At 38.2% G+C, this 25,298-nt stretch overlaps 1 protein-coding gene across 1 annotated transcript in view; it reads left to right on the top strand.

Annotated features, from left to right (window-relative positions):
- SLC25A36 (solute carrier family 25 member 36) overlaps positions 1–25,298 on the top strand; it is a 44,313-nt gene that overhangs the window by 14,310 nt on the left and 4,705 nt on the right. Inside the window, exons 2-7 of the mRNA XM_031555073.1 lie at positions 251–374; positions 6,747–6,917; positions 12,174–12,251; positions 15,393–15,493; positions 22,878–22,944; positions 24,685–24,974. Coding sequence (XP_031410933.1) covers positions 251–374; positions 6,747–6,917; positions 12,174–12,251; positions 15,393–15,493; positions 22,878–22,944; positions 24,685–24,974 — 831 coding nt within the window. The remainder of the gene's footprint in view (positions 1–250; positions 375–6,746; positions 6,918–12,173; positions 12,252–15,392; positions 15,494–22,877; positions 22,945–24,684; positions 24,975–25,298) is intronic.

Raw genomic sequence — 25,298 nt, 5'->3', positions numbered from 1 at the left:
TGCACGTGGGCCCTGGCGGAGCTGCGGCGAGGCTGCCCTCACAGACTGCCCGCTTCCTCCAGAAGTTTCTTCTTCGCTCGGTATTTCCTTGAAGAAACCAATTGAACTTTCCGTGCGTGGGGCTGTCCCGGTGTCAGTGAGGTTACCTGAAGGTGCCCGTCTTCCCAGCGGTCTACAGGCAGGCTGATAACTTCAGGATCAAGCATTGCTTGAATGCGTTTAACACCGATGCGTACTGCTTTTAGGTGAGGGGCTCCCTGTCGACTTGTAGCCTGCAGCATCTGTGCACGAAGGCAGAAGAAACTGGAGAGGAGCACAGTTAAAAGTAAACACGTGGCCCTTGTAGCCCTGCTTGGGTTGGGGGTAACTCTCAGGTAACTGTAGGTGTGTTGTAAAGCTTTGTAGTGCCCAGTTACACTGCCTGTGTTTCCTTCAGGGGTGGGCTGGGAGCAGCACCTGTCTTAAAAGAGAAAAGGAGAGTCTGTTTGCTGTAGCAATAGGCATGTATTTGGACAGTGAGTGTGGCTGTGTGGAAGTAGGGGAAGAGACAGAACAAAGAACATAATATATGTCTGAGTGAGCTTGAAGCTTGGATTTCCATTTGTGTTACTCCTTTACGAAATGGTGCCTGTGACTGGAGTGTTTGAGGTGGAAGACTGCACTGTTTCCTGTGAGCAGATCTGGGTAACTTGGCTATGTGTGAGCACACACACCTTCCTGATTTCCAGTATTACACAATCAGTTTAGTACTTATGCAGGTTCTCTCCCCCTGCAACTTCTGGCTAAGAGGAGGGTTATACACCAACAGACCTGAGATTGCGGTGCTCTGTACTTCACAATTCACATCCTCATAAACATACAGAAAAACAGTAGCTTGAACTACTTTCTGCAAAAGGCAGATTAGTACGGAACAGTACATGATGACTGAGGCAGCATTCCAACCTGTAATCTTAAGACTGAAGTGAAGATTGCTGAGCTCAGCAAGGTTGTTCTTTTTTTTTATGGAAAGTCTGATCTGCAGGTAGCTGGCAGCCAGTTGGGTCAAGGGTAATATTGTGAGGAAAAGGCTGACTTTTCTTCATGTGGCAGCCACATGTTTTCTGTAATCACAGCTCAGCAAAACTGCATATATTTGGTCACATTTAGCAGCAGGAAAGTTATTCGGGTCATCACGACTTCTTTCTAGCATGGTAGACTATAGATCTCTTGAACTATCTTTAGTCTTCAGTGAAACTTAAAAGTGAAGGAAATTTTGTTTTCTTTTAGTTTTCACTAGGAATTGTTTGAAAACAACATGATTGTCTCAATCTGCTGACCCTTTTTGCTAAAAAAAAAGTTTTGTTAAACACTGAGTCTTTAATTCCCATTTTCTTTGGGAGTAAATGATGATATTGCTGTTTCTGTAATGTAGGCGGGGCTATTCTGGGATTTTTCTGTAGCTGCCTAGCTTGTTTCATGACAATTCAACAACCGCTGTCAAACTGCACTACTTCTGGGGAATTACCAGTTCATGCTGGAAGTTGAAGCTTCATTTCTAATAATCCCTCCTCCATCCTTCTCTTTCTCCTGTCTATGCGTCCTTATTGCTTTCCAAAAAGTTTGAGCAATGTTACTGTTAGTTTCATTTCTGAGAGTCCCGTCTGTTTCTGCTTCATAGCTACGTACCTATTGTAAATATGTTCTAGCATCATCAATAAATTGAAGGGGTGAAATTTTATTCCATCAGAACATAAGAGCTTTCTCAGGGCCTTCTTTCCTCAGCAAAAGGCAGGACCATCTTGGGTTGGAGATGGATGGCTGCTTTTCTGAGTTCAGGGCTGAACAGCCATAGGTTTACTTCTGAAATTTCTTTATTTCTGTTGTTTCTTCAGAAAATTGGGCAGTTTTCTGCTTTATTTTGTAATTAATTATAGGGAAGAGTCTCTATTTGTCTTGATAAAATTTTAGATTGAATCACTCAAGTTCTTACCAAATCTCTGCAGTGGTAGAAATAGTCAAAATTTAAATAATATATTTAAGATTAAGTCTAAGTAGTTTAGAAAAATCAGGTACTACACAGGTGAAATAATTTTTTTTTCAGTTTAAGAAGATATAAATAACTGAGCAAGTAGAGTGGTGATAAGGATTTCTACTGCCTTTCAGAAGTAGTCAGTTGAGCTGTAATGGAGTTACCAGGCCACCTAGTAACCTTTTTCCTTAAAGTACTTTCATTCCTGGCCTGACCCTGAATGTCTTTCAGAACTAGTTCTTCCTGTTGTAAGGCACAGGGCAAGGTTAGTAGCTTCCTGCCCCAACTTGAGCTTATTTTTGTGTTCAGATACTTTTCTGTGGGGTGGGTAAGGGGGGAGTAAGCAATTTCTCCTTAAAGGTAGCTTGGGTTTTGCTCTCTGAGGTGACCGAATTGCATAAAAATGGCTGTATTTGAAAAATTGTGAAGCTGATGTGTTTCTCACATTTTCCTGTAAGTTGATTGATGTTTTCAGCTGTTCTTTACTTGATATGGAAGTCATGTTATATTTATTTGCCCTGGCTCCTAATTGCACTTTGTGTTAGTGTTTGTTTTGGATAATGGAAGCCAGTGATGCTTTTCCATTTGTTATTTTTTTTTCGTTTGTAGGTTTCGGTATGTCAGCACATTAGGGGAACTTCATTATTATGCTTAATTAGAAACAGCAATTTGATTATTACTTTTAGTTAATGGATGCTAACTTAAAACTCACTTTTTAAACCTTGGCAAAAAGTATTAGCAGTGAATAAAGGAGCTGGGGCTTCTAGCTGGCAGTGCTCCTACCCAGTATAGTAAGGCTAAAGATAGAAAGGTAAATAATATACAAGTTTAGCAGAATAATAGGAGAGTCATGACACCTACGTGCTAATGAGATGCATTCTTGTTGTTTCTGAAAACTGTACTTAGTTAAAGCCTTAAATTATCTTGAAAGTGGGATATGTAAGCTTAATATCCGGATCTGTGGGTTATCTGTTGATGTGAAAATCAGTTACAACTTGCTGTAAGGCAGGGCTGTGAAAATTCTGATACTGCTGAATTGATTCTAAGTGAGAAAGACATTAGGAGCTCTGTTTGTTGGTGGCTTGTTTGTTTTCAACAGTTTTGCATTCGCTTTCCTTACTGTGTCACTGTCGGTACTTGTGTGGAACTTTCATTTTCATACAGGAAAGAGAAGCAGCTGGTAAAATAAATGAATGAATGTAGGTGCAAGATAACAGGGTCAGGGGTTATCTTGAAGTCTGAGGCTGTGGTTACAAACGCTGTGAAAAGTGAATCTGAGGTCAGGCCCTACATGGCTGCATCTTGTGTTTGTATAGAATATATAATTATCTAAAGGAATAGAAGTTTGGGATTCTTAAATAGGTGTAGTTACAAGTATAGATGAGCTGACAGGCAGTGGGAATGTTTATAGGAGCATTTGTAGTCAGTCTAGTGGCTGAAGTGTTGAGATCCTCATCTGTAACAGACCTGTCTGCTTTTACTGTAGGGTGTAAAGTAACAGTAGAAGGTATGCAACAGTTCTGGACAAGGGCGGTGATTCCTAAGCAGATATCTTCAACCTGAAATAACAAAAGGTCACCTGTCCAGCTATCTCTGGAAATAAAATCTGGGATTTGAATGCAGAATGGGATTAGATTTTGAAGTATGTGCACATTTATTTCTTTGCATATTCCCACAAATAATACAGGAAGATTTGGAATGAAGGACTGAGTCTGTGTCCGGGTCAGCAAATGCCTTGCTTTGCAGTCAGGAGAAGAATAAACCTGATTATTTTCTAAGTGTTGAGACATGTTTTTTTCTGAACTCTGCAACTCCTTAACTTGTGTTAAGCCACAAATTGGGAAGGACAAGAGAAGAAGCCCTTAGAAAGCTGGAGCTCGTGGCTGTCTGCTCCTGGAGTGCCAGTCTGGAGCACAAAGCAGTAGCTGTCTCTGTATTCCTAGTACTATATTAAGTTAATAAGGCCAGTAACATATTTCTATGTAAAATACTGCAGTGGCAGAACAGGAGGCATGTTTCAGAATAGTCAGTTACTTTTACAGGTCACATTGTTTCTGAATTGTCACTTGATTTAACTACAAACTGTTTATTGAAGTTTTTCATGAACAGATTTCTTTTGCCAAGGCCTATAGCATTTACCTTAAAGTTCAAGTGAGCAGTGTAAGTCAGTGTAGTTCCTGGATTGCACGTTCAATTAGTGGTTCAGTTCAGACTTGGATCTTGTTACTACTAAGCAAAGCCTGGTTCCTTAACATTTGGAGAGTTTTTCCTTAACTTTTAAATATCAGATGCCTTCTCTTTTGTACGGGGATTTTTGAGGGCTGGGAGAGAGACGTATTACATTTTGACAGGAGGAGAGATTTGGGGTTTTGGGGATATGTTTGTGAGTGATACAGAGCCATACAGCACTCTGAAGAACTTCTGCTGGTTTTTTTCTCATTTGTAAGTGGCAATCTGAGATCTTGAAAACAGGGAGAGAGATTTTGAATCCAGACTATCAATAGCTAGTGGAAGATGTGACTAAGTTCTGCTAAGACATCTTAAACTGCTTAATGAAAGAAAACCAACACATCAGTAAGAAGTAGTGCCAAGTGCTGATTATTTGAAATCATGACCTGAATGGCAGATAAAGGGTGCCCCACCTCTTAAAAGGAGGCAAGTGTTCGCCTGCTTCTCTTACAGTGTGTGTAAATTTGAACAAGCTGCCAGCTGCCCTTACAGCAGGTGGTTGTCACGGAGCATTGCTTGCTGTAAGCAAACTTGGAAGGAACAAGCACTGCAAAGGTTTGTGCCTGTCCCATTCCCTAGCTGTCTGTTATTCCATTGCTGAGGGAAGTCTGACCAGTGCTATTACAGCCAGGCACCCATCCCTTGTGATTTGGAGTGGTGCAGGGGAGCGTGCAGAATGCAGCCTCCAGGATGGTGTTAATCTTCAACTTCAGAAAAATTTTCCAGTGTGGAGTAGTGGTGGGGCTAGCAGCATTAAAGGCTCCAAATTCCAAGCCCTGTTGATGAATGGTGCCTGACTTTTCACCTGCTCATTTCTTCCCCATTCCATAGTATTTGTCTCATTACATACCGTGCACTTTTTCTTGCTGTTGCTTGAAAGTGAGTCCTCATGTAACCTGCCCAAAATCAAATGCAGAAAGATCTTAAGTGGAAGCAGATACTGAGGGATCAGAAACAGAGAGGTTGCAAGAAATGAAAAAAACCCTCAAAGCCAGCTTCCTACATTGCCTGCACATGCTCATGGCCATGCAGCACTTGCTGCTGTTGAGTCACATGAAATACAGCAGCTTGTTTTCTGTCTTGAAGATGGGCTTGTTGCTGTAATTGTTCCAGCAAACTGTCTTGAGTCTAGACTGTGTCTTATTTTAAAAATGTATTTGTAGCTTAATATTAGAAGAGTAGGCAAGTGAAATGAAATGCTCATTCAGAGATGCTACTCTAAAAGCTGTATCAGTCTTACTGCTTCTGTACAGTGCACTGGGAAACTGGCTGCCATTTTTCATGTGCTGATGCTTTATTGCAAGCTGACAAACTTTTATTCCCTCAATTCAAATGTATAAGAGGGTAAATTTCAATTTAATGTTGGAGTTAGAGCTGGGAAAAGGTGCCTCCAGGCTCTAGCAGTGGGCTATCTCTAGATTGCTAATTTAAACAGGAGCAATAGTTGGGCATATTGAACACTATTGTTAGGTACTCTCAGTTCAATTCTTACAAACAGATTAGCATGTTAGGATGCAGTGCTGTACTGCCATTTCTGGTACTATTTACAGCAGAAAACAGCTCTACATGATGGACTATAAATGTGATACTTGACAGACTCTTTACAGAAATCTAGGAGATGTTGAGTTCTGGGTATTACTGCTAATTTGTACTGAATTCTCCTTTCATTTTGGAAGACATTAATAGCATTAAAAAATGCTATTAAACAAACCTTGAGGCTTTTAAAAAAACTTCCAATGAAATAGAATGTTTTTCTCAGTGCTTGCCAGGATCAATTACCAACTCTCCTTATAGCTTGAGAGAAAAGAATGCTGAGCCCTTGGAATGTAATAAAATTATATTTGTGTGGTTGCTAGTGGTGGTGTTGGTAGCATTGAGTGGTCTAAATTTGTTGGTTTTGGGGGTAGATACATAAAATGTCCTGGTTATTTTAAGAATGGTGTTTGGTGAAGTTGAGAGAATACTGGTCTCTGAAAAGGTTCAAGCCGAACATACTCAGTGAATCATTACTTTGATGGTATCATGCACAAAATGCAAAGGGAGTTTGTTGGTTCTAATTTAATAAATCGCCACAGTACAGTTTTTACTAGCTTTCCTAAGAATGATGAGCATAGCTCTGTGTGCACGCTGCACAAATTATGCTCTACTCATAAGGATTTTTGGCATCTCCTTTCTGGCCAGGAGCACACTGAACATTCAAAAAAAAAAAAAGTTAAAATTTACTACAAGCAGTTAAACATTTGAAATGCTGAGCTACTTTCCAGAATGGATTTGAACAGCTTGTGCTGAAGACAGTGCCCATGTGGGGAAACTTTTTGCCTGTTAAAATTTTCTCTAAATGTCAAAGGATTAATAGTTTGCTTGTCTTCAAGGACGAGGAATTACACCATTATCATGCATATATCATTATTTCTTCACTGTTCGCTGTTCATCTCTGCTCAGTGTAGCATTACTGTGTTCTTTATTTTCTTTGCAGTTTAGAAAATGGTGACCCTATTTCTCTTTGCAGATGTGGGGGTACTGTTGGTGCAATTCTGACATGTCCACTGGAAGTTGTGAAAACACGGTTGCAGTCCTCTTCTGTGACTCTGTACATCTCTGAAGTTCATCTCAACACTGTGAATGGTGCTAGTGTCAATCGAGTAACTAGAGTTTCTCCTGGACCTCTCCATTGTTTGAAGTGAGTGTACACATTACTACCTATTTGATTTGGTTTTGGGGCCAGAAGGGGAGGTGTGCTAGACAAATGGATAAATCTGTGTGAAAGATAGACTTCTTTGTCTGTCATCTCACTTTTACATTTCCTGTATTTTGCTATTTAACTGTAAGTTTCACATTCTAGTTTTCCAAGTGTCTTTCATTTTCGAGTCTATACCTTGAATTATCCAGAACATGCATCCCTTGTGGAATTCACAACCCCAACCTACATCCCCAAAACTCTTAACACTTAAAATTAGAACAGTTTAGTTGTAAGGGACCTAAAAAGATCACCCAATCCAATTGTCTGACCACTTCAAGGCTAAACAAAAGTTGAAGTATGTTAATGAGGGCACTTGAACACTGACAGGCATGGAACATCAGCCACCTCTCTAGGAAGCCTGTTCCAGTATTTGGCCATCCTCACAGTGAAGTTTCTCCTACATCCAGTCTGATCTTCCCCTGTCACAGCTCTTAATCATTCCCAGTGCATTCTCAGCAGCAGAGCGTGGTGCCTCTCTCTGCTTCCTCTGCTCAGGGAGTTGCAGAGAGCAGTGAGGTCACCCTCAGGCCTCCTTGCCTTTAGACTGGACAATCCCAGACTCTTCTCATAGGATACACCTTCCAGCCCTGTTACCAGCTTTGTTGCTCTCCTCTGGATGTTTTCAATTATCTTAACCTCCTTTTCATATTGTGGAACCCAGATCTGTACACAATATTCAAGGCAAAGCCTCTCCAGTGCTCATAGTGAGAGAATTGCATCTTTTTAATGCACTGTAATGTATTGAGTGCATTCTTTTGGTGTATTTAATGCAGTCCAAAATGTAGCTTGCCCTCTTGGCTGTCAGGGCTTATGTAGACCCTGCTGTCAGCCATCACCCCAAGATCCTTTCTGCTGGTCTGCTCTCCAGTCACTTGTTTACCAGTTTGTACCTATTTCTGGCGTTGCTCCTCCTAGATGCAGAAGCCTGCATTTTCCTTTTTTTAATTTCATACTATTGATTGTCCAACTCTCCAGTCTATGTAGATCCCTTAAAGAGAAGTCCAATTAGGTGTTGGATGGTTTGTTAATACAAGATTTTTTTAACTTGGTTTGTGTTCAGATCATGAATGTTGATGAAAACAGAGACTAGAAGCCATTTTGGTGTTTTCTAGTAGACATGTGCCTAGTGACACTTCTTAGAGCTGGTAAGAGTTAAGTATGTTCAAATTTTGCTGTGGCCTGGGACATTTTGATTGCATGGCACCTCTTTGAACAGGGAGGAGAACTTGCTGAGAGCAGACTTGCAGAGAACAACTTGAGGGTCCTGATGAAAAAAGAAGGCTGGACATGAGCCAGCAGTGTGTGCTTGCAACCCAGAGGGCCAACAGCATCCTGGGCTGCATCAAAGGAGGGGTGACCAACAGAATGAGGGATGTGAGTGTCCCCCTCTATTCTGCCCTCATGAGGCCCCCCGGTGTACTGTGTCCAGGCCTGCGGCCCAGTGTAAAGAAGATGTAGAGCTGTTGGAGTGGGTCTAGAGGATGGCTGTAAAGATGACCAGAGGAGAGGGCTGGAGTGCTGCTCCTAGGAAGACAGCCTGAGAGAGCTGGGTTTTTTCCAGGCCCCTCATTGCAACCTTCAAGTACATCAGAGAAGCTAACAAACAGGAGGCAGAGAAATTTTTTACATGGTTTGATAGTGACAGGACAAGGGGGAAATGGTTTTAAACTAAAAGCAGGGGATTTAGGAAGAAATTGTTTACTTGGCAAGAGGTGAGGCCCTGGAACAAGTTGCCCAAAGCAGTGGTGGATGCCCCACCCCTGACAGTGTTCAAGGCCAGGTTGGATAGGCTCTTGGGCAGCCTAATCTGGTAGTTGGCAACCCTGTCCACGGCAGGGTGCTTGGAAATAAATGATCTTTAAGGTCCCTTCCAATCCAAGTATTTTATGATTCTATGACTGCATTTCTTCCCCTTCTCGTGAGTGCTTATTTTGTGAAGTAGCCAGCAGAAGAGGTATCTGTCCACAGTTATACTGCTAGTGCTGATCACAGCTAGAGTTCACTTTGGGGGACTCAGCTAACCAGTTATGGGAAGGTAGCTTTAGAATTTGGATATAAGTGGAGAGTTTTCTTCCAGGAAGGATCTATTATTGCTCCTTGCATTAGAAAGACTTAGTTAAGCTTCAGACCAGCTACTGCTATCCAGAATAATTTGGTGAAGTAATTTGTAGGCAGTCTCTTCTGGCAATTGCTGTGTAAGATTTAGGGTTTGTCTGGTTAGAGGATGGTGCTTAAATAGAGCTTGTACCCAAATAACTTCTTGCATGGAAGATTTTTTTTTAATGTTTTCAGACTTGCAGGGTCAGGGTTTGGTTGTCTTTTCTCATACTAAATTCAGTGCAGTGCTCCAAGACTCGTGCATGAGCTTACAGTACTCTGTCTGAAAGTAGGATGAATTGTGCAAGTGAAGTTGGAATTTCACTGTAACTGACTGTTGTGGAATCACTTCACCTAAACAGTCAACAGTGGTGATATCAGAGGCATCTGTGCCAGGAAAATAAACTCAGATGAGGCAGTGCAGGTGACTGTGTTCTCTGGCAACAGAAGTGAATTCTCTTATTCCTAAATATCCGTTGGCTATATATCGTATTGCTGATGCCTTTTGTGTCTAACTTCAGTGAGTTTAAACCAGAGGTCTTGATGATAGAAATCTGATCAGCCTTGCATTGCAAATTACTCATGTGATATTTGCAGGTCAACTGGGGCCGAATGAAACATTACAGTTGCTCTCCCAGTCGTAGATTTGCCGTTTACTGCTTTTGATAAACAGTACAGACTTTGAGATCTGATATTTAATTCAAAAAGTTTGTCGTATTTTCAGAGGAGACTGTAACTCCTCCAACTGATGTCTGTGAATGCAGAAGAGCATCAGTAACTATCACTATTATAGTCTTGCCTGCTTGCTGTTGAAGGAAATTTTTCTGTGACTTCTGTTATTTGTTGCTCTGACAAGTCTTGGGATGCTGTAGATCCAGAAGAAAAAAATGGAGACTTCACTCGTAAGTTTTGCAAAAGCACTGAGGTTTCTGCTGCTTTATACCCATTCATATATGTGCATGCATACGTATAATATGTGCAGTGCTTTATGTTGTAGTGGTGGGTGATTAATGTTAGAGCACGAGTGCTTTGGGAACACAGGTCACATGTTAAGTGGGTTCAGTTTTGCTATAATCTGATACTGTGACTGTGCTGAACTCTATGCTAAGAATTTTTCGATAGTTCCTTCTGTGTAAGGATTGGAATGGTTTCAGGATGGCAGATATGCTGAAGTAATGAGGATTTCTAAAGTATTTTTGGATGTATTCAGTACACTGATTACATCTGTAAAGCGACTCACTCAGTGACCTCAGTAACTACTATGAATATGAAGCTGAATTATTGCTGGGCACATTATATGCCAACATTCCTAACAGTCATGATGACTTCTTTATATGATGCAACAGTTCAGAACCACTATTTTATTTTGATTACTAAGAATAAACTTATTAAACTTTTGGTTTGATTTGATAGCAGAGCTGTTGTGAAATGTACAATTTCAGCTTCTAGAAATCAGAACAATTCTGGAATCTCTTTCTATGCTACAGATAGCTTTCATCTATCAGTTAAAATTCACTAAAATTGAATATTTGTGGATATCCTCTGTGTACCAAAAAATCTTGCTGCGGTCTTCAACTTGGTCGCTCTTTAAGAATCCACAGTTAGGTGGGATGGGTATTCCAAGTGTTTGTATTAGTAATTCTTCTTCTGAGATCTATCAACTGACTTTCTGTTTCTCTGCAAGTCTCACAAAGACAGGAGATCACATGGAATTCTGCCAACCAACCAATCTTTCCAGAATTGTATTTATAGCGAGTCTGGTTCCTATAAGATTAGGACTGACTTCTTGCTTGTAAGAGGAGGTGAGAATTGTCTTCAGTAGTGATTTGAGAAGACCCACCTGCTCCATGGCTAGCAACATTGCTTGGGTAGGAGCACACAGGCAGTGGCTCAGAACTATTGATCTGTTGCTGTTGGATGGAGGATTGAAAGCCTCCAAGCCTCAAGGAAGGGCCACTTCTCATATTGGATGTTTCCATTTCCTTTTATTATAGGGGACATCAAAGTCAAAATAATCTCTACCTTGTAGAAAGAGTAACACGAAGAATGTATTTCTGGTTGAAAACTTAATAACTGAGTACCTTAAGTGATTATTATTAATTTTTTACCCAATCAATAGAATGAAGATGTTGAGTACCTCCATCAGAGAAAGAGCTGTATTGTGTTGCAGCAAGTGACACAGGTGACTGCAGCTTTGTGAACTTGCTCACCAGTGTAGGAAGAAGCCCTGCAGGGAAGCATGAAGGACTGGAGGGATAAGGGAGTGTATACTGCTAGAGATCACATGTGTTGTAGCTTGAATCTTGCAGAACAAAAGTCTCGCAGTTCAAAATCATGAAAATGGGACAGACCGTGTTCTCTAACATGTTGATTTAGGTCATGCGTGGGAACAGAGAAGGCAGTGCTTCTTATCTGAAAGTCTGCTTTCCTCGAAGTTCAGACAGGTGACTTACTGTACTTTATCTTGTAGAATCAAACCAGGGCAGTACATGCAAAATCATACTCAGGTTTCTGTCTTTATGAGAAGGGTAGGTGGGAGCTTGTAAAATATATGCTTGGCTGGGCATGGTTTTAGCAATAGAGTGAATACTCTCAGAAGGCTTGTAGCTCCTGAGTTCCTGTAACTGAATCTTTATAACTCTCTTCTTCCGTGCTCTGCCCTTCTTACCCCCAAAAGTTGTCAAAATCTGAGAGCTAAGGAGTACGAAAGGAATATAGGATAGAATCTCTTTAAAGCCATTTCTCCCTAATGCCATCTAGAAGAGCCTACAGAATGTAACTACTTCAATGCTCAGTATTTTCTCACTAATAAAAGGACACTTAAGCATCTTAACGAGTAGCATCATAAGTAAAATCTGATCTTTGAGAAAAGTCTGTATAGACTTGACTTCTGCCTTTAGTTCTTGGCTTTTTATCGTACATTAAGCAATAATGAAATTTTATGCTGAGTCTGGGAAATGATTTAACTTTTGTGGTCATCACTGCATTGTCAAAGCTATACACAAAGATCAAAGCTTAAAATGATGCCATGTTGACTCTGGTCAATGCATTCATTAAATTTGATATGAATATTAAAATATTGTTGCTTTTGTTTTCTAGGATGATCTTGCAAAAGGAAGGTCCTCGTTCTCTGTTTAGAGGGCTGGGTCCTAACTTGGTAGGCGTTGCTCCTTCCAGGTAAATATAGATATTCAAAGTGGAATAATTTCAGTGAAATTTTGGTTGCTGTGTATTTTTCAAGAGATTGAGGGTTTATTTCAAATGAGTTATTGCAGTCTAAATACTTACTAGTAATTATCCTTTTGTTCCTGGGATAAATGATATCTGAAAATACTGAACAACTCATGCTTTGCTGCCCCAGACCCAAATTCCTGCACCTGGTGTCTCAGCATTTCCTAATGCTTTGTTCTGTATGCTATTCCTTACTCTTGAGTTTCCTCCAGTTAAGAAGGAATATATTTAAGGAGTTGCATTTGTTAACAAAATTTGTACCTTATGCATAGATAGAGTTAGCCTTCAGTTAATCCATCATTTGGAAAGTAATTGTATGACCATAGGCACAAAACACTGGCTCTTTTTCCTACATAAATTCTGGTGAGGCACAGACTACTGGCCTTCTGAAATGTGAATAAAGATGACTATGGTGAAACTTAACACCTATCATAGATTAAGTAGATCCAGCAGCAGGCTGAACTCCGAAGGGCAGAAGGGCAGTTTCAGAGAATAAAGCAGGTCAGAATGCAAACCTGGTCTAAGTGGCAGTGGTGTTACTGTTGTCAATTATTCTGCGTTTGTTGAAGTGTTACCCTAGTAGCTCCCCTACTGTTAGTGTCAGGCAGTGTGAGGTGTAGATTATTCCCAAGTTTGTATTGATCTTTGGGTACAAGTATTAACCACAGTTCATTCAAAAATAGAATATCTAAGTAGGAATATGTAAGCAAAGATTTGTATAACTATTACAATTGCTTAATCCTGAGTGAAACTGGTCGTCTTTTGGCCCATTTTCATTCTTTTCTATTCTATTCTTAAGATGAAAGTATTTTTGCATCAGGAATATATAGTCATAATGATTTTATTCTTCCCTTGACTTTGTGCCCTGCTTCCGTTATTTTCTTTTTATCTGAGCAGAAGATATTATTCCCATCTCTTGCACACTGATTTGGGGAGTGAACTGAACTATTATAGTTCAGTGTCCTTGCATGCTTTTGGAAAATATTATTAAGCTGGGTTTTCTATTCATCATTGCTTTGTCTTCTATTTCAATCAGACGAAGTGGTGTTTTGTAGATTCTCTGTATGAATAAGAGAGAAGCATCATCCAGCAGTTGGAATACTTTAATTTCAAATCTCTTTTTTGAAATATTTTGAATGATTTAGGTATTCTCTGGTCACTAACTTAACACTGGTGTTTGCAGAAGCTGAAGTGATTGTAGCTTTGTATTCTTGATACCTATGGGATATCAATGTGTAATATGTAATATTGCATCATTCTGAACGTAATTTCTTCAAAAATGAAAGGAAAATCTTGCCATGTTCTCTTAATCTGCTGTCATTGGGCAATTAGCATCTGAGGACTTAGCCAAGTACAATATTATGTGTATCTCTAAACTAGGAACCACCAACAAAAAAAAATATAGATAGCAGGTGAGGGAAAACAAAAACAAGATAAGGCTAGAATAATTAATTTCCCAGTTTTTAATCTAAATAGTTTCTATGCTGAAGAGTGTACTTGATGATAGTCTAGTCTGGATCTGAATGTTCAGCATTGTGGCTTTCACTGGTTCCAACAGATGCCTTTGCTAGGAAGTTCTCTCACCTCCTGTCCCTTTAATCTCCCCTGTTGTGTTCTGTGTTTATCTTATATTGCTTATATAAAGCAATGCATAGTTGTAGCTTCCTTCTTTAGAACCTGCAGCTTTATTCTCTTTATGCTACTAAAAATTATGGGGATGCACACCATGTGTGGACTGCAGTCTTGTGCTTGCAGTTCTCACTTTTTCCTTCTACAAAGTAATTTTTACATCTCATTTATTGACCCATAAAGGCCCATTGATCTCTTCATCATTGTTTAGGGGTAGTAATTTCTTGGACAATTTAGCATTTGCTGTTTTTTTTGTTTTTTTTTTTTCCTTCCTTAGTCAGCTTTTGTTTTCCTTTTGCAAGAGGCTTAAAAGATCCATTACAACAGTCATTCTTATGTAGCATTGAATTCCATTTTGAAGTGACTACCCTCAATGAAGAATAGCCTCAATTGCTAAGAACTTTTTAGGGTATTTCTTTTCAGTAATTTATGTTTGCATCTAGCTAGCTTGCTTTCTTTGGTGTTCATGCTAAAATGTCCTCTTGGTCTAATGCCTTATAAACAGGCACATCCCTGTTCCCCTCCAGCAGGCTCTGCTTTCATCCACTACTTCATTTCAATTAAGCACTAGCTAAGTGGATTTAACAGCAGCTCTTTGTTTAAATAAGCTGTAGAGAAGCATGTTTTATAACATATCCAGTATACTTAACTGGGTCCAGATTCCATTTTAGAAATTACGTCCATTAGGCAAACGCTTTATCATTTCTTTAATAAAGAAAAACATGTTTGCACAGCTTAATGAGGTTGATGTTCTATTTGTGAAAACTTGTATTACTTTTCCTTTTGTAAAGATGCTTAAAAAAATCTGAGTTACAAATTCAAATGTAAGGTTTTTTTGTGTTCTTAAAATCAGCTTTATGGCCTTCATGAATGAAAACAAGTATTCTTATGACTGCATTGACATGATTTTTGTCTAGCTTTGTTTTGATACCAGCTTGCAGACTTGAATGTAGCACAAGTGTTTTCTGTGTAATGTACCGAGGAAAAAAGCAAAGTGCCTATTCTAAATACAAGGCTAGAGAAAGAAAACTCAGATCCCATGTTTACAGCTGCTGAAGCATTTTACATATAAATATTTATAACCTGAAGTTATTAAATCTGCTCTGTTTGGTTTTTAAAATAAACAACCAAACAAAAAGCCCTATGTATTTGATGATTCTTCTCAGATTGTAGTGCTGAAAACAGTTATGCCATTAGAACAAAGTTTGCTTACAGAAATACTGAGCAATATATCTTCAGGTCTCAATTATTTTGCTTTCCTGACTGTAGATTTCCTACTGTCACACGAGCCACTGCTGTATTTTCAATTATGTATCCTTCTCCTCGGTGTTCTCATTTTGTCATTCCTAAAATAGTCCCATTGCTTTACAGGAATTATTCCTTGAACAGTTTTTCCTTACTGCCTTTAAGGGCATCAACACATAAAACAGCATAACTCACATCTTGTTCTACTTTTAGAGCGATATATTTTGCTGCTTACTCAAACTGCAAGGAAAAGTTGAACAATATTTTCAATCCAGATTCTACCCAGGTACACATGATTTCAGCTGGTGTGGCAGGTAAGGATCTGTAACTTTATAGCTTCTTCATTCTACAGTCCTAGTGACAAATGAGAGTTGGTTGTAAATGTGTGGGGGGGAAAAAAAGCAGAAGATGTTTGGTGGCTGAATGATTTCTTTTGGTAGCTGTTACCTGTTTTGGCCCCTTGTTGTATAAGGCATTTGGAGAAATATGCACAAGAAACATTGCACTTAGCGTTAATGGAAATCTTTAAGCTGTGTGAATAATCTTTACAAGGAAAACTTGCATGCCTGCTTCTTCACTTGTAAATTTGTGACACGAAAACTGAATGCTCTAAACACAGTAGCTATCTGTTCTGCAAACTATAAACAGCACTGTGTGCATTGAACTTAGGCTAAATAATTCTTAATCTCTTTTTTTATGCTCATGTTTTCTGTTGCAGCTTTATATGTCTGACCTATTTTTGTCTTTCTGAAATATGCCTACAGATTTGTATAATTATATGTGACAGTTGTCCATCTTCCCTCCCCCAAACATCCTTTGCTCAAACTCTGATCTATGTGAAGTTTATTCAACCACTAAAGTGGCATAGAAGAGCAGATTTCCATCATATTCATTTATTTTCTCTGAAAATGAATTCCTTTAATCTACCATGTAACTTCAGTATATTTTAGCAATTGACAGTACTTGTTGTTACTTAACTTACGTGTTTTGTGTTTTGGGATTGTTAATGAGGAATTAATGGTTCTGATAACAGACTTAATCTGAAAAAATCAAGCTCACAATTTGCCCGTTGCTGCCTCTGTTTTCCATACAGAAACAAATTTTAGGAAGTTTTTCTGCATGTGTCATAGATAGTCACAGATGAATTCTGCAATATTATTATAGGCTTTTGAATTTTCTAATTCATGCCAAATTTCACAGTCAATGGGCTGCCCAGGATGTTGACAAAAAAGATGATCAGAATGACTTCTGTTTAATACTTGCTGATGATCTATTACAAAGAAATTGTTATATACCATAGTAAATTTAAGTGACGTTAGCTTCTTAGTTAAGTAATACACTAATGCTTAGCTCCATCATATGAGAAGTGTAGTGGCAGTATTTAACCTTCTAACTTACAGACATGAGGACAGCCATTTATCTTAGGCAAAATAGGATTCTCAAATGATAGAGTATTTCTTCCCACCTACCAGCATGTGTTTTATTTGTAGGTGAGTAGCATGAAGTGGGAGGAGTTTCATGAAAAGTTGATCCTAATCAGCTAATCACATCAGAAATCCTAATTATATAATTGTTTTTTCTTGTCTTCAGCTGTTTGTTAAGAGAATAAAACAAACAAAAAATTGAATTCTGAAGGGGGAAAATGTATGGATGCTAGGGAGGGAGGGAAAGTGTATCCTCAGTTGAAGATCATACTGTAAAACTCGTGCATTACTACAAACAAATGAGGAGTTGATTTTCTGTACCTTTGGAACTTATTGTCCTCTATCCATAACGGAAAGAACTTTTGTGGAGTTGTGGTGTAGTGACTTTCCCAAGGACTTGCAGACACAGTTTTTCAAGGAGTTCTATATGTGCCTGTTGACTTGCTTTCCTTTCAGAAGATTGTATTTTGCATTTGCACTTAAGACTGCTGCTAAATGTAGGCTGAGGTAAATGTATTTTAGCCCAAACTGCTATTTCCTTTTTTTACAGTCACTTTATTATTGAACATTTATGTGGCTGATATCTTTCTCACACTTATCTAGTTCTGCAGTTGTTCTTAAACTATATACCTAATGAAGCTGAATGCCTAGTACAGGTTCATGCTGCAGGTCACAGTTCTTTTTTATATTCCAGACATTCCCTGGAAGACCTGTACAAGAAGGTTCTTTTACAAAGAATTTCTTGGCACTCAGTATGACTGCTATTTTGATGAACATGTAAAGGACTGTTCTTATAAACAGTGTGTTAACTGGTTTTTTTTTGGGGAATATGCTAACCTTGTTTTTATAATTCTGATATATTTCAGACAATGCACTTAAAGCACCTGTTAAGTTTTACCAGCAAGGTTTGTATTGCTATGTGATGCAAATCATCTCAAGGAAATGGCAAAAGAACAGGGGCAAAATCAAATGAGACCTCCTAACTGCTTGACTTAAAGAGGTTAACAGAAGTTTGCTGTAATATGCTTGGGAACCTAAAATTGCAGAATTGGCAAGCTGGATAAACACTACAACTAGCAAAAATAATCAGTATTAATTTTTCTTTTGCAGCTACCATTGGTTTCAGTAAGGAAATGAGTACCTCAGTCTTAATTAAGAGGTTTCTGATGCTTAATGAGTATGAGGTGGTGTTTGCACTTACGAAACTTTTCTTATAGGTTGAAAAATACAGTGATGCAAACATGCAGTTTTAAAAAAAATCTGTAAGTTATCCATAGCTTTATTTCATTAATACTTTGTATCAAAGCACTGTAAGCAGTGAACTTCAGTAAACTTGAAATACTGTTTACTTGTATTGATGTTAATACGTAAATATCCCACAGTAGACTAATGTTATTGCAAAGTAGATTACTTTATACAAATGGCATTTTTGGAAGCAAGAAACTGAGTTGCAGTATTTTAGACCTTCTTGGTTTTAGGCTTGATTCTTTCTTCCCAAGATGAAGCATAGATTGTTGATTTTACTTACACTTCAGTACATTTGCTTTTTTTTCTGAGGAGGATGAATTATGCTACATATTAATAACTGATGCCTTATGCAATTAGAAAGTATTTTTCTTTTGCTGTGTGCTAGCTTTCACTATACAATTTGCATCACCTTCATCTCTAAAATATCAGTGTATCCCCCACAAAGTATTAGATCACTTTTTGCTTACCACCTGACATATTACACGATTCTTACTGAAAGCTCAGACAGTGAGTGGATCTGAACCATACATACAAGAACGAGCGTTTGCTGTGTGAAGATTGTTTCTCTGTACATTCCAAAGTTAGGCTAAATTTTCAGATTCACTGTGAATTCTTCTCATTTTACTTGCTCAACATCTTTTATTCCAGCAGAGAACAAAAACTTAAGACCTGAATGAGATGCTTGATTCCTGTATGGCTTTCTGATTTGCTTTTTAATGATTAATAGCATTGTTCAGGCAATATTGTTGCAAATCTGCTTCAGAACCACTTTGCCTGAAGTACTACTGCTGTTCTTTTTGTAACTCTAGTAGCAAACAAACCCAACCCATGCTAGTGTAGATTTTTATTTTTATTTTTTTTTTGTTTGGGACTGCTCTCTTTCTTAATGAAGATAACATGTAACTTTTTAGTGTACACAGTTAACTAAATACCAAGTAAAATGTGTATTTAAGTCGCTGATTATTGACACTAGAAACTTTGATTTCATAAGGCATCTACGTTGCTTTTTCAGTCCTGAGGCAGGCCTACTTTTTTTTTTTGAGTGATATTTGGGAGGGTGTGGGAAAGGAGGAGGGTTCACTTACCCGTCTCATACATAGGTAAGTATTTGGAGATGTAAAATTGAACTGCTGCAAATGAGCAGAAATTTCAGTACTCAGTGCATTTTATGCAACTATTTTATTATCTGTGGCCTGTTCTGATTATTTTTCTTTCTTTTTTTCCTAAACTTTTACCTGAAAAAAGTTAGATCTCAAAATAATTCACAAACCCTTCCAAGGGGGTTCGATTTGTACACATGTGTCTGATGAGGTCACTGCTTGTTGTTATGATACAGAAAAGCCTGTGTCTATTTTAGGCATTTACTGTACATTTCTCCCGTGAAAAGAGTGAGATCGTGTCATCTCATGCTCCCCATCCGCAGGTCACTTCCTGCAGAAATATGGACTAACTTAAACCTCGTGAGTACTGAACTGAGCGTCTCTTGCAGCCTCTAGTGTAAGAACCACACGTTGGGTTTGTAATATCTATTAAATAAACAAATTAAGGGGAATTCACTTTCATTATCTTGAATACACGTTGTGTGCATTGTGCAAAGACAACACTTCTCCTGAACTCTGTTGAATTAATTTTTCCTGTGCAGTTCAGGGAAAGGTGGAAAATACCTTTCACTGATAGCTGCTACTTTTACTTAGCTCTGTTGGCTAATTCAGTGTCCCTTACTGGGTTAAACAAGGCTTTTTATTTTTTGAGTGTCCCAGAGCTGCCTTTAAAATGCTGCAGCTGATATTTGTTGTCACATTATTTTGAAGACCTCTTTTTTTCTTTTTCTTTTTAATATGTCTACAGTCTCTTCTGTCTTTCTGTTTTCTCTTTCGGTTTGCTTTTATTTTACTATTTTGGATTTCTGATTCAGCATTCCATATTCACATGCGTCTGTATCAATTACATTGGCTTATAGATTTAAAAATACATATAACTTATGAAATATGATGCATAAATAGGAATACCTGGGATCTTACCTGTCATTAGCTGGTATAGCTCAAAAAGTTGATTAAGATAGTGTTTTCAATCTGAAACTTGGATAGGAATTCACAGAACTAAAACATAGAAGTACAGGAGTTTCTGGTACTACCAGATTGATCTGCATTTGTAATGAAATTTTAATTTCTTGAGGATATACCACATTGATAAAGTTAAAATGCTTTACTATATGTCGACATTGAATAATTCTTAAGCATTCAAAAAAAAAAAAAGAAAAAAGAAAAAAATGAGAACTGCTTAGTAGTTGCTGGGAATCCTTCACCTTCATTTTTTAAACAATACTTACAATATAGGCTTTCTGTATTTGTAAAGAAAAGCTTATCCCAAAATTCTGGATATTTATATTTTGGCGCCTCTTCCTTGAGGGCAGCATCACTCGACTCTTTTTCTTCTACTGACTGTATTTTTACTATGTTACTTCTAAGAATTGAGTTTTGTGGTTGTTTCATGTTGAGACCTGAGTTGTTGAAGGCTCTTGATTTGAAAGCTTTGATAGAGCTCTCATGCTGCTTGGGCTTATGGCAGCCCTAGGGATAGAACGGCTTTTGCTAGATGTCTGAGCCTACAGTTGGCAGTGCTGTTCTTAAATAATGTATACAGCAACCCAAGGAGAGCATGTTTGGACAGAGTAGGCTGTGTCCTGTGCCAGCCACCATTCACTGGCAGTTTCCAGTATATTCCTTCTCAGCCTGCCTTGAAGAATGAGGCTGCTGCTCTGGGCAAATGCTGTCACTCAGATACTGCCTCTGATCTCATCTTTGTTTCCTGTTACAAATAAAGCATCTTTAAAGGCCAGGTATTTGGGCTGAATAGCAAAGAGGAAGTACTGAGCTAATAGCACTGCAAAACACAATAACATTAATGAAATTCCAGAGCGTGTACCTGAGATAAATAGGAATGCAAAAGTATTTGGGTCTTGTTCAACTTATTAAACATCTCAAATTAAGAGGGGATTTTAGAAAGGATCTTACCTTTAAGAGAAGCCTTTTCCTGGAATACATGTTTGGTAGGGGAAGTTAATTTTCCCCTCCTTATTTCAAAGTGTCTGTTTCAGTCATGTTCATTTCTGGTATCCAACAGGAACTGTACCTGTGGAAAACCTCTAATTTGAGATAGGAAAATGAAAATACAAAATGTATATTTAGTTCAATTCAGGGTCAAGTGTTGCTGGAATCAGTGAAATTCCTATGCCATAATGTGGCAGACAGGTCAGAAAGGTTCAAACTGGTTGAACTGCAGAACATTTTTTTTGCAGGTGTTATGTTTTTAAATCATCCAGTGCCTGTTAGATAGGTCCCTGATGGTTTTAAGGTTTCACAAATTTTGAAGTGTGTGAAATGCAGGTATCAAACACTTCTGGCTTGTTAGGATTTCATCCTATGAAAGGTTATATGTTAACTTGACATAGAAAAACTAAGCAGTGTATCAAAAAAGCATTAGCCAAAAGCCTGTATGATCTACACAGTGAGTTTGTAGGAAGTTTAGTTTTAATTTAGTCATTTTAAAAATATATTTAATCACTGAAATTACTGAGGTGTTCTTGCTGTTTTGGCACAGAAATGTAACTCAATTTTAGTAGCTTCTAAACCCCATAGTTTGTCCTTAAAACTGTAACTGAAATTCCTAATTGATCTATTGAAGAGTTTTGGGGGCAGGAGCAGAAGAAACCTTAAAAACAGTTAAGATCCCTTGGCATTTCTCAGAGTATTGCAGTAATTTGTGTGCAGTGTAAACATAGACTGTGATTAAACAGAAGTAACTGGTATGCAAGCAGTTCTACTAAATATATATATTTATGTAAGCTGTTAACGATCTCCATAAACAAGCCTATTGATACCCTGTTACTTGTATAAGCATTTTGTACCAGGTATGCACTGAACAAGATAACTCTTTGTTGCTTTCCCACAACCCCAGTCCATTCCCTTGCAGAAGGGCAGCATGTCTTTGTAGTGATATGCAAGTGATGTGTGCCACTTAGCAAGCAGCTGTCTAAATTTATCATCTCTTGCCTGGCCATGTTCCAGTCCTTCCCTTTTCCTTCTCTCTTCTGCAGACATGTCACCTCATTAATGGTGCACGTGTGGTATTACAACTCTAGATGGTTTGTTTTTGTTTATTTTTCAGAGCTGCCTTTCACTTTGCTCTTTTTCTCTCCACGGTTGTGCAGAAGTAAGAGTGTTTCTTACTTCTTTTTTTTCCTTTTCTCTCTCTCTCTCTTTTTTATTTTGTCTTTTTTCTTTTCCTTTTTCTTTAGTGGACTGAAAATCAAAGCTTTAACCCGTAGCCCTGATGCAAGCCCAAATAGTTGCTGTCTGTCTGGATAGTTAGAAGTCATACTATTTACTTTAACAATTTAAACACTCATATGCTTGTAAAAGTATTTCTGGCAATCAACAATCTGCTTTGAATGCAAAATAAGGCATTAGCTCTTAAATTTAACTTCTCTTTATAGTTCACTATTAAAAGGTCTCTTAACTTATAGTAATACATGCCTTTTAACTGCACTGAAAGTAGTATTTATTCAGTTTGCATGCTTTTAAACTCGGATTGTATTTCAGAGAGCAAGTTAAATTGACACAATGCTTTATACTATATCAAATTGCAATAGCTGTATCTGCAGTGTGTTCTCACTAAAGTGTTTTCCAAGTTAATTGGCTAATATTAGACTAGCTTTGTTCTAAGGTGTCAAAAAAGGGTTGGTATAATTACGTAGGCATAGAAGTATACACAGTTGGGCTTATTTTATATGGGGAATCTCTTGCTAAGAGTAAATTTTAAAATCGTTATGTAAAATTTTAAAAAAGCTAAATGTTTTTTGGCTTTACGGATTCATAAAATATCAGTAAAAGGTTACAGTGGGTACTTCCTAAAAAATCAGTATAGTCCGAGTTTTTGCATCCTACCTTACCATGTGCGTTTCAAACTTAGCTGCAGTTGCTTTTGTGATACTGTCACATCTAACTCTTCCATTTTTAAATATTAGGTTTTACTGCGATCACAATGACCAATCCCATTTGGCTAGTAAAGACACGATTGCAGCTTGATGCAAGGTAAGAATCTTACAAACATCTGCTAGCGAGAATCTACACATTGAAACTGGAAATATTTCTGTTGTGATAATACTGTGCTTAGATGCTGGGGATCTTTTCTGCTGTTCAGAGTGGGTTGACTCTTTCAATATCCACAATTTTGAATTGGTAAGTTGGTGCTGATCAAGTTACAATTACAAGTTACACTACCATTTTTCTCTATTAGTCTGTTCTGTGGTGTGCTTGAGGTGCTATAGTAAACTGGCCAGCCAATTAGGAATGAATTATGAGGTAATCAATCTGATTAAAATATTGTTCTTCTAGCCTCATGCTTACGTTTTCCTTCAGTAACACATTGATTTTCTTTCTGCTGAGATTCCTCCCAAAACTCCCACTGATCCTGTCAAGAAAGTGTTTGGGGCTTTGAAGCGATGTTGAGGCTCTCGCATCAAAACAACTACTGATAGCAGTCTGTATCAGTTCGCCCTCCAGGCGTACAAGAAAGTTGTGGCTTGGGATATTCTTGGAGCTGAAGACATAGATCCAGCTGCTTTTCTTGCCAGTTGTTCCTCAACTCTGTTTTCCCATCCCATCAGCAAATCAGAGCCAGCAGCATTACCTACTGTGAAGTATTTGCCACCTTGCTCAGCCGAGTTCGGATTCACAGTTCTTTATACTTGTGCCCCCTCTTTCTTAAAGTTGGGCTTGGTACTTTGCTGCTGTCTGGTACTGCAGTTTCAGACAATCAGGGTTTAAATTCTGCCATCTAGTGATGCATCATTTTATTTTCATACATCTGTCTTGCTTGGATAGTATCCATATGACTCATAATAATATCTTAGAAGGTTGTTTGCTGTTCTATTCTGTACAACTTGCTCATTCAGGAGACCTCTGCTGGCAGAATTTGTCTGCTGCAAGTGCGTGCAGTCCGTGCTGCACTGAAGCACGTGTTATGTATCATCATAAGGACTTTGCAATTGTTGAGTTGTGTGCAATCATAAATCTTTCGGTATGTGCAATTCAATTCAGTGTGTCAGCTAAAATGAGAGTTAGATTTATTTACCCAAATTGATACTGTCCAGCATAACTGGGGTTTATAGTTTTTGTTTTGACTTATGAAAATAAGAAGCAAGAGGCTAAGGATGAAGATTTTATTGTCCTTCAAATCTTTAGATATATCAGTTGTTTGCTGATAGTTGTGATGCTGTGAGGGCTGCTGTCTGAATCGTAGCTGCTCTCCACTCTTTTCATGTTCCAGTGCCTCAAAACATATATTCCTAACATATATAATTTTTGTGAAGGTTTTATTGCAAAACCTGCACTTCTAGAACAGGATGTAATTGCCATGCTGTAGAATCTGTTTATTTGAAGCTTATTTTAAGAGAAAATCCTTCCATTATGCAGAAGAAAATAATCAGGTTTTCCACAAATCCCTGAATTCTACAGTTCATTTGGGAGCCTGTTTTTTCAGGCAATTTCACTCTTTGTTCTGTAAGATTGTGGGAAGCATGGAGTTACTCAATTCATCTGTATGACATTTTTCCTTAATTATACCATATGAAGTTTGGCTTGGATTCATTGTAATGTTTTACTTGTGTTCAGTTCCAAATTGAGCGTCTTCACTTAAATGTCAAAATTGGAATCTCTCAGCATTGGTGTGAGTTATTTCTTAAGTCCTCTTGTCACTCGGAATACCTGCTTAATTATTTTCTAATCTCATGTTGCACCGGTTTGATATTTGTCTTGTTCTTTTCTTCTTAGGAACCGTGGAGAAAAACGAATGAGTGCTTTTGAATGTGTCCGCAAAGTTTATCGATCAGATGGTGTCAAAGGCTTTTACAGAGGAATGTCGGCATCCTATGCAGGCATATCTGAGACTGTTATTCATTTTGTTATTTATGAGAGTATTAAGAGAAAACTACTGGAGCATAAGACTGCTTCTGCCATGGACAATGAGGATGAATCAGCAAAAGAAGCTTCGGACTTTGTTGGAATGATGATGGCTGCTGCCACTTCTAAAACTTGTGCAACATCAATAGCATATCCCCATGGTAAGAGGGACTTGTGTAGTTGAGAGCCTGACTCAGTGTGATCAAACTGTGTCTTTCAAGTGATTTGTAGCAGACTTTGACTCACTTGCTCAAGAACAATTTTTGTCTAATACTGTTCACTACACATTCAGTGAGTCAACGTGAGTGTAATATTTGGAAACAAAAGTAATTTTAAATGGAATTATGGAAATATACAGTGGCTGGTTTTTGTCGATGTTCATTTTTCCCAGGGATTTGCCAGGATATGGTCTGAAGTGCTTAGGGAGATGGAATTTTTTAACTTGGAATTTGTGTACCCAGGAATTTCATGTAACTCAGTGAGGG

The sequence above is a fragment of the Meleagris gallopavo genome, chromosome 11 (assembly GCF_000146605.3).
Source record: "Meleagris gallopavo isolate NT-WF06-2002-E0010 breed Aviagen turkey brand Nicholas breeding stock chromosome 11, Turkey_5.1, whole genome shotgun sequence".
In the NCBI taxonomy this organism is placed as follows: Eukaryota; Metazoa; Chordata; class Aves; order Galliformes; family Phasianidae; genus Meleagris; species Meleagris gallopavo.
The sequence above is the reverse complement of the archived record's forward strand: the minus strand, read 5'-3'. Positions and strand labels throughout refer to the sequence as shown.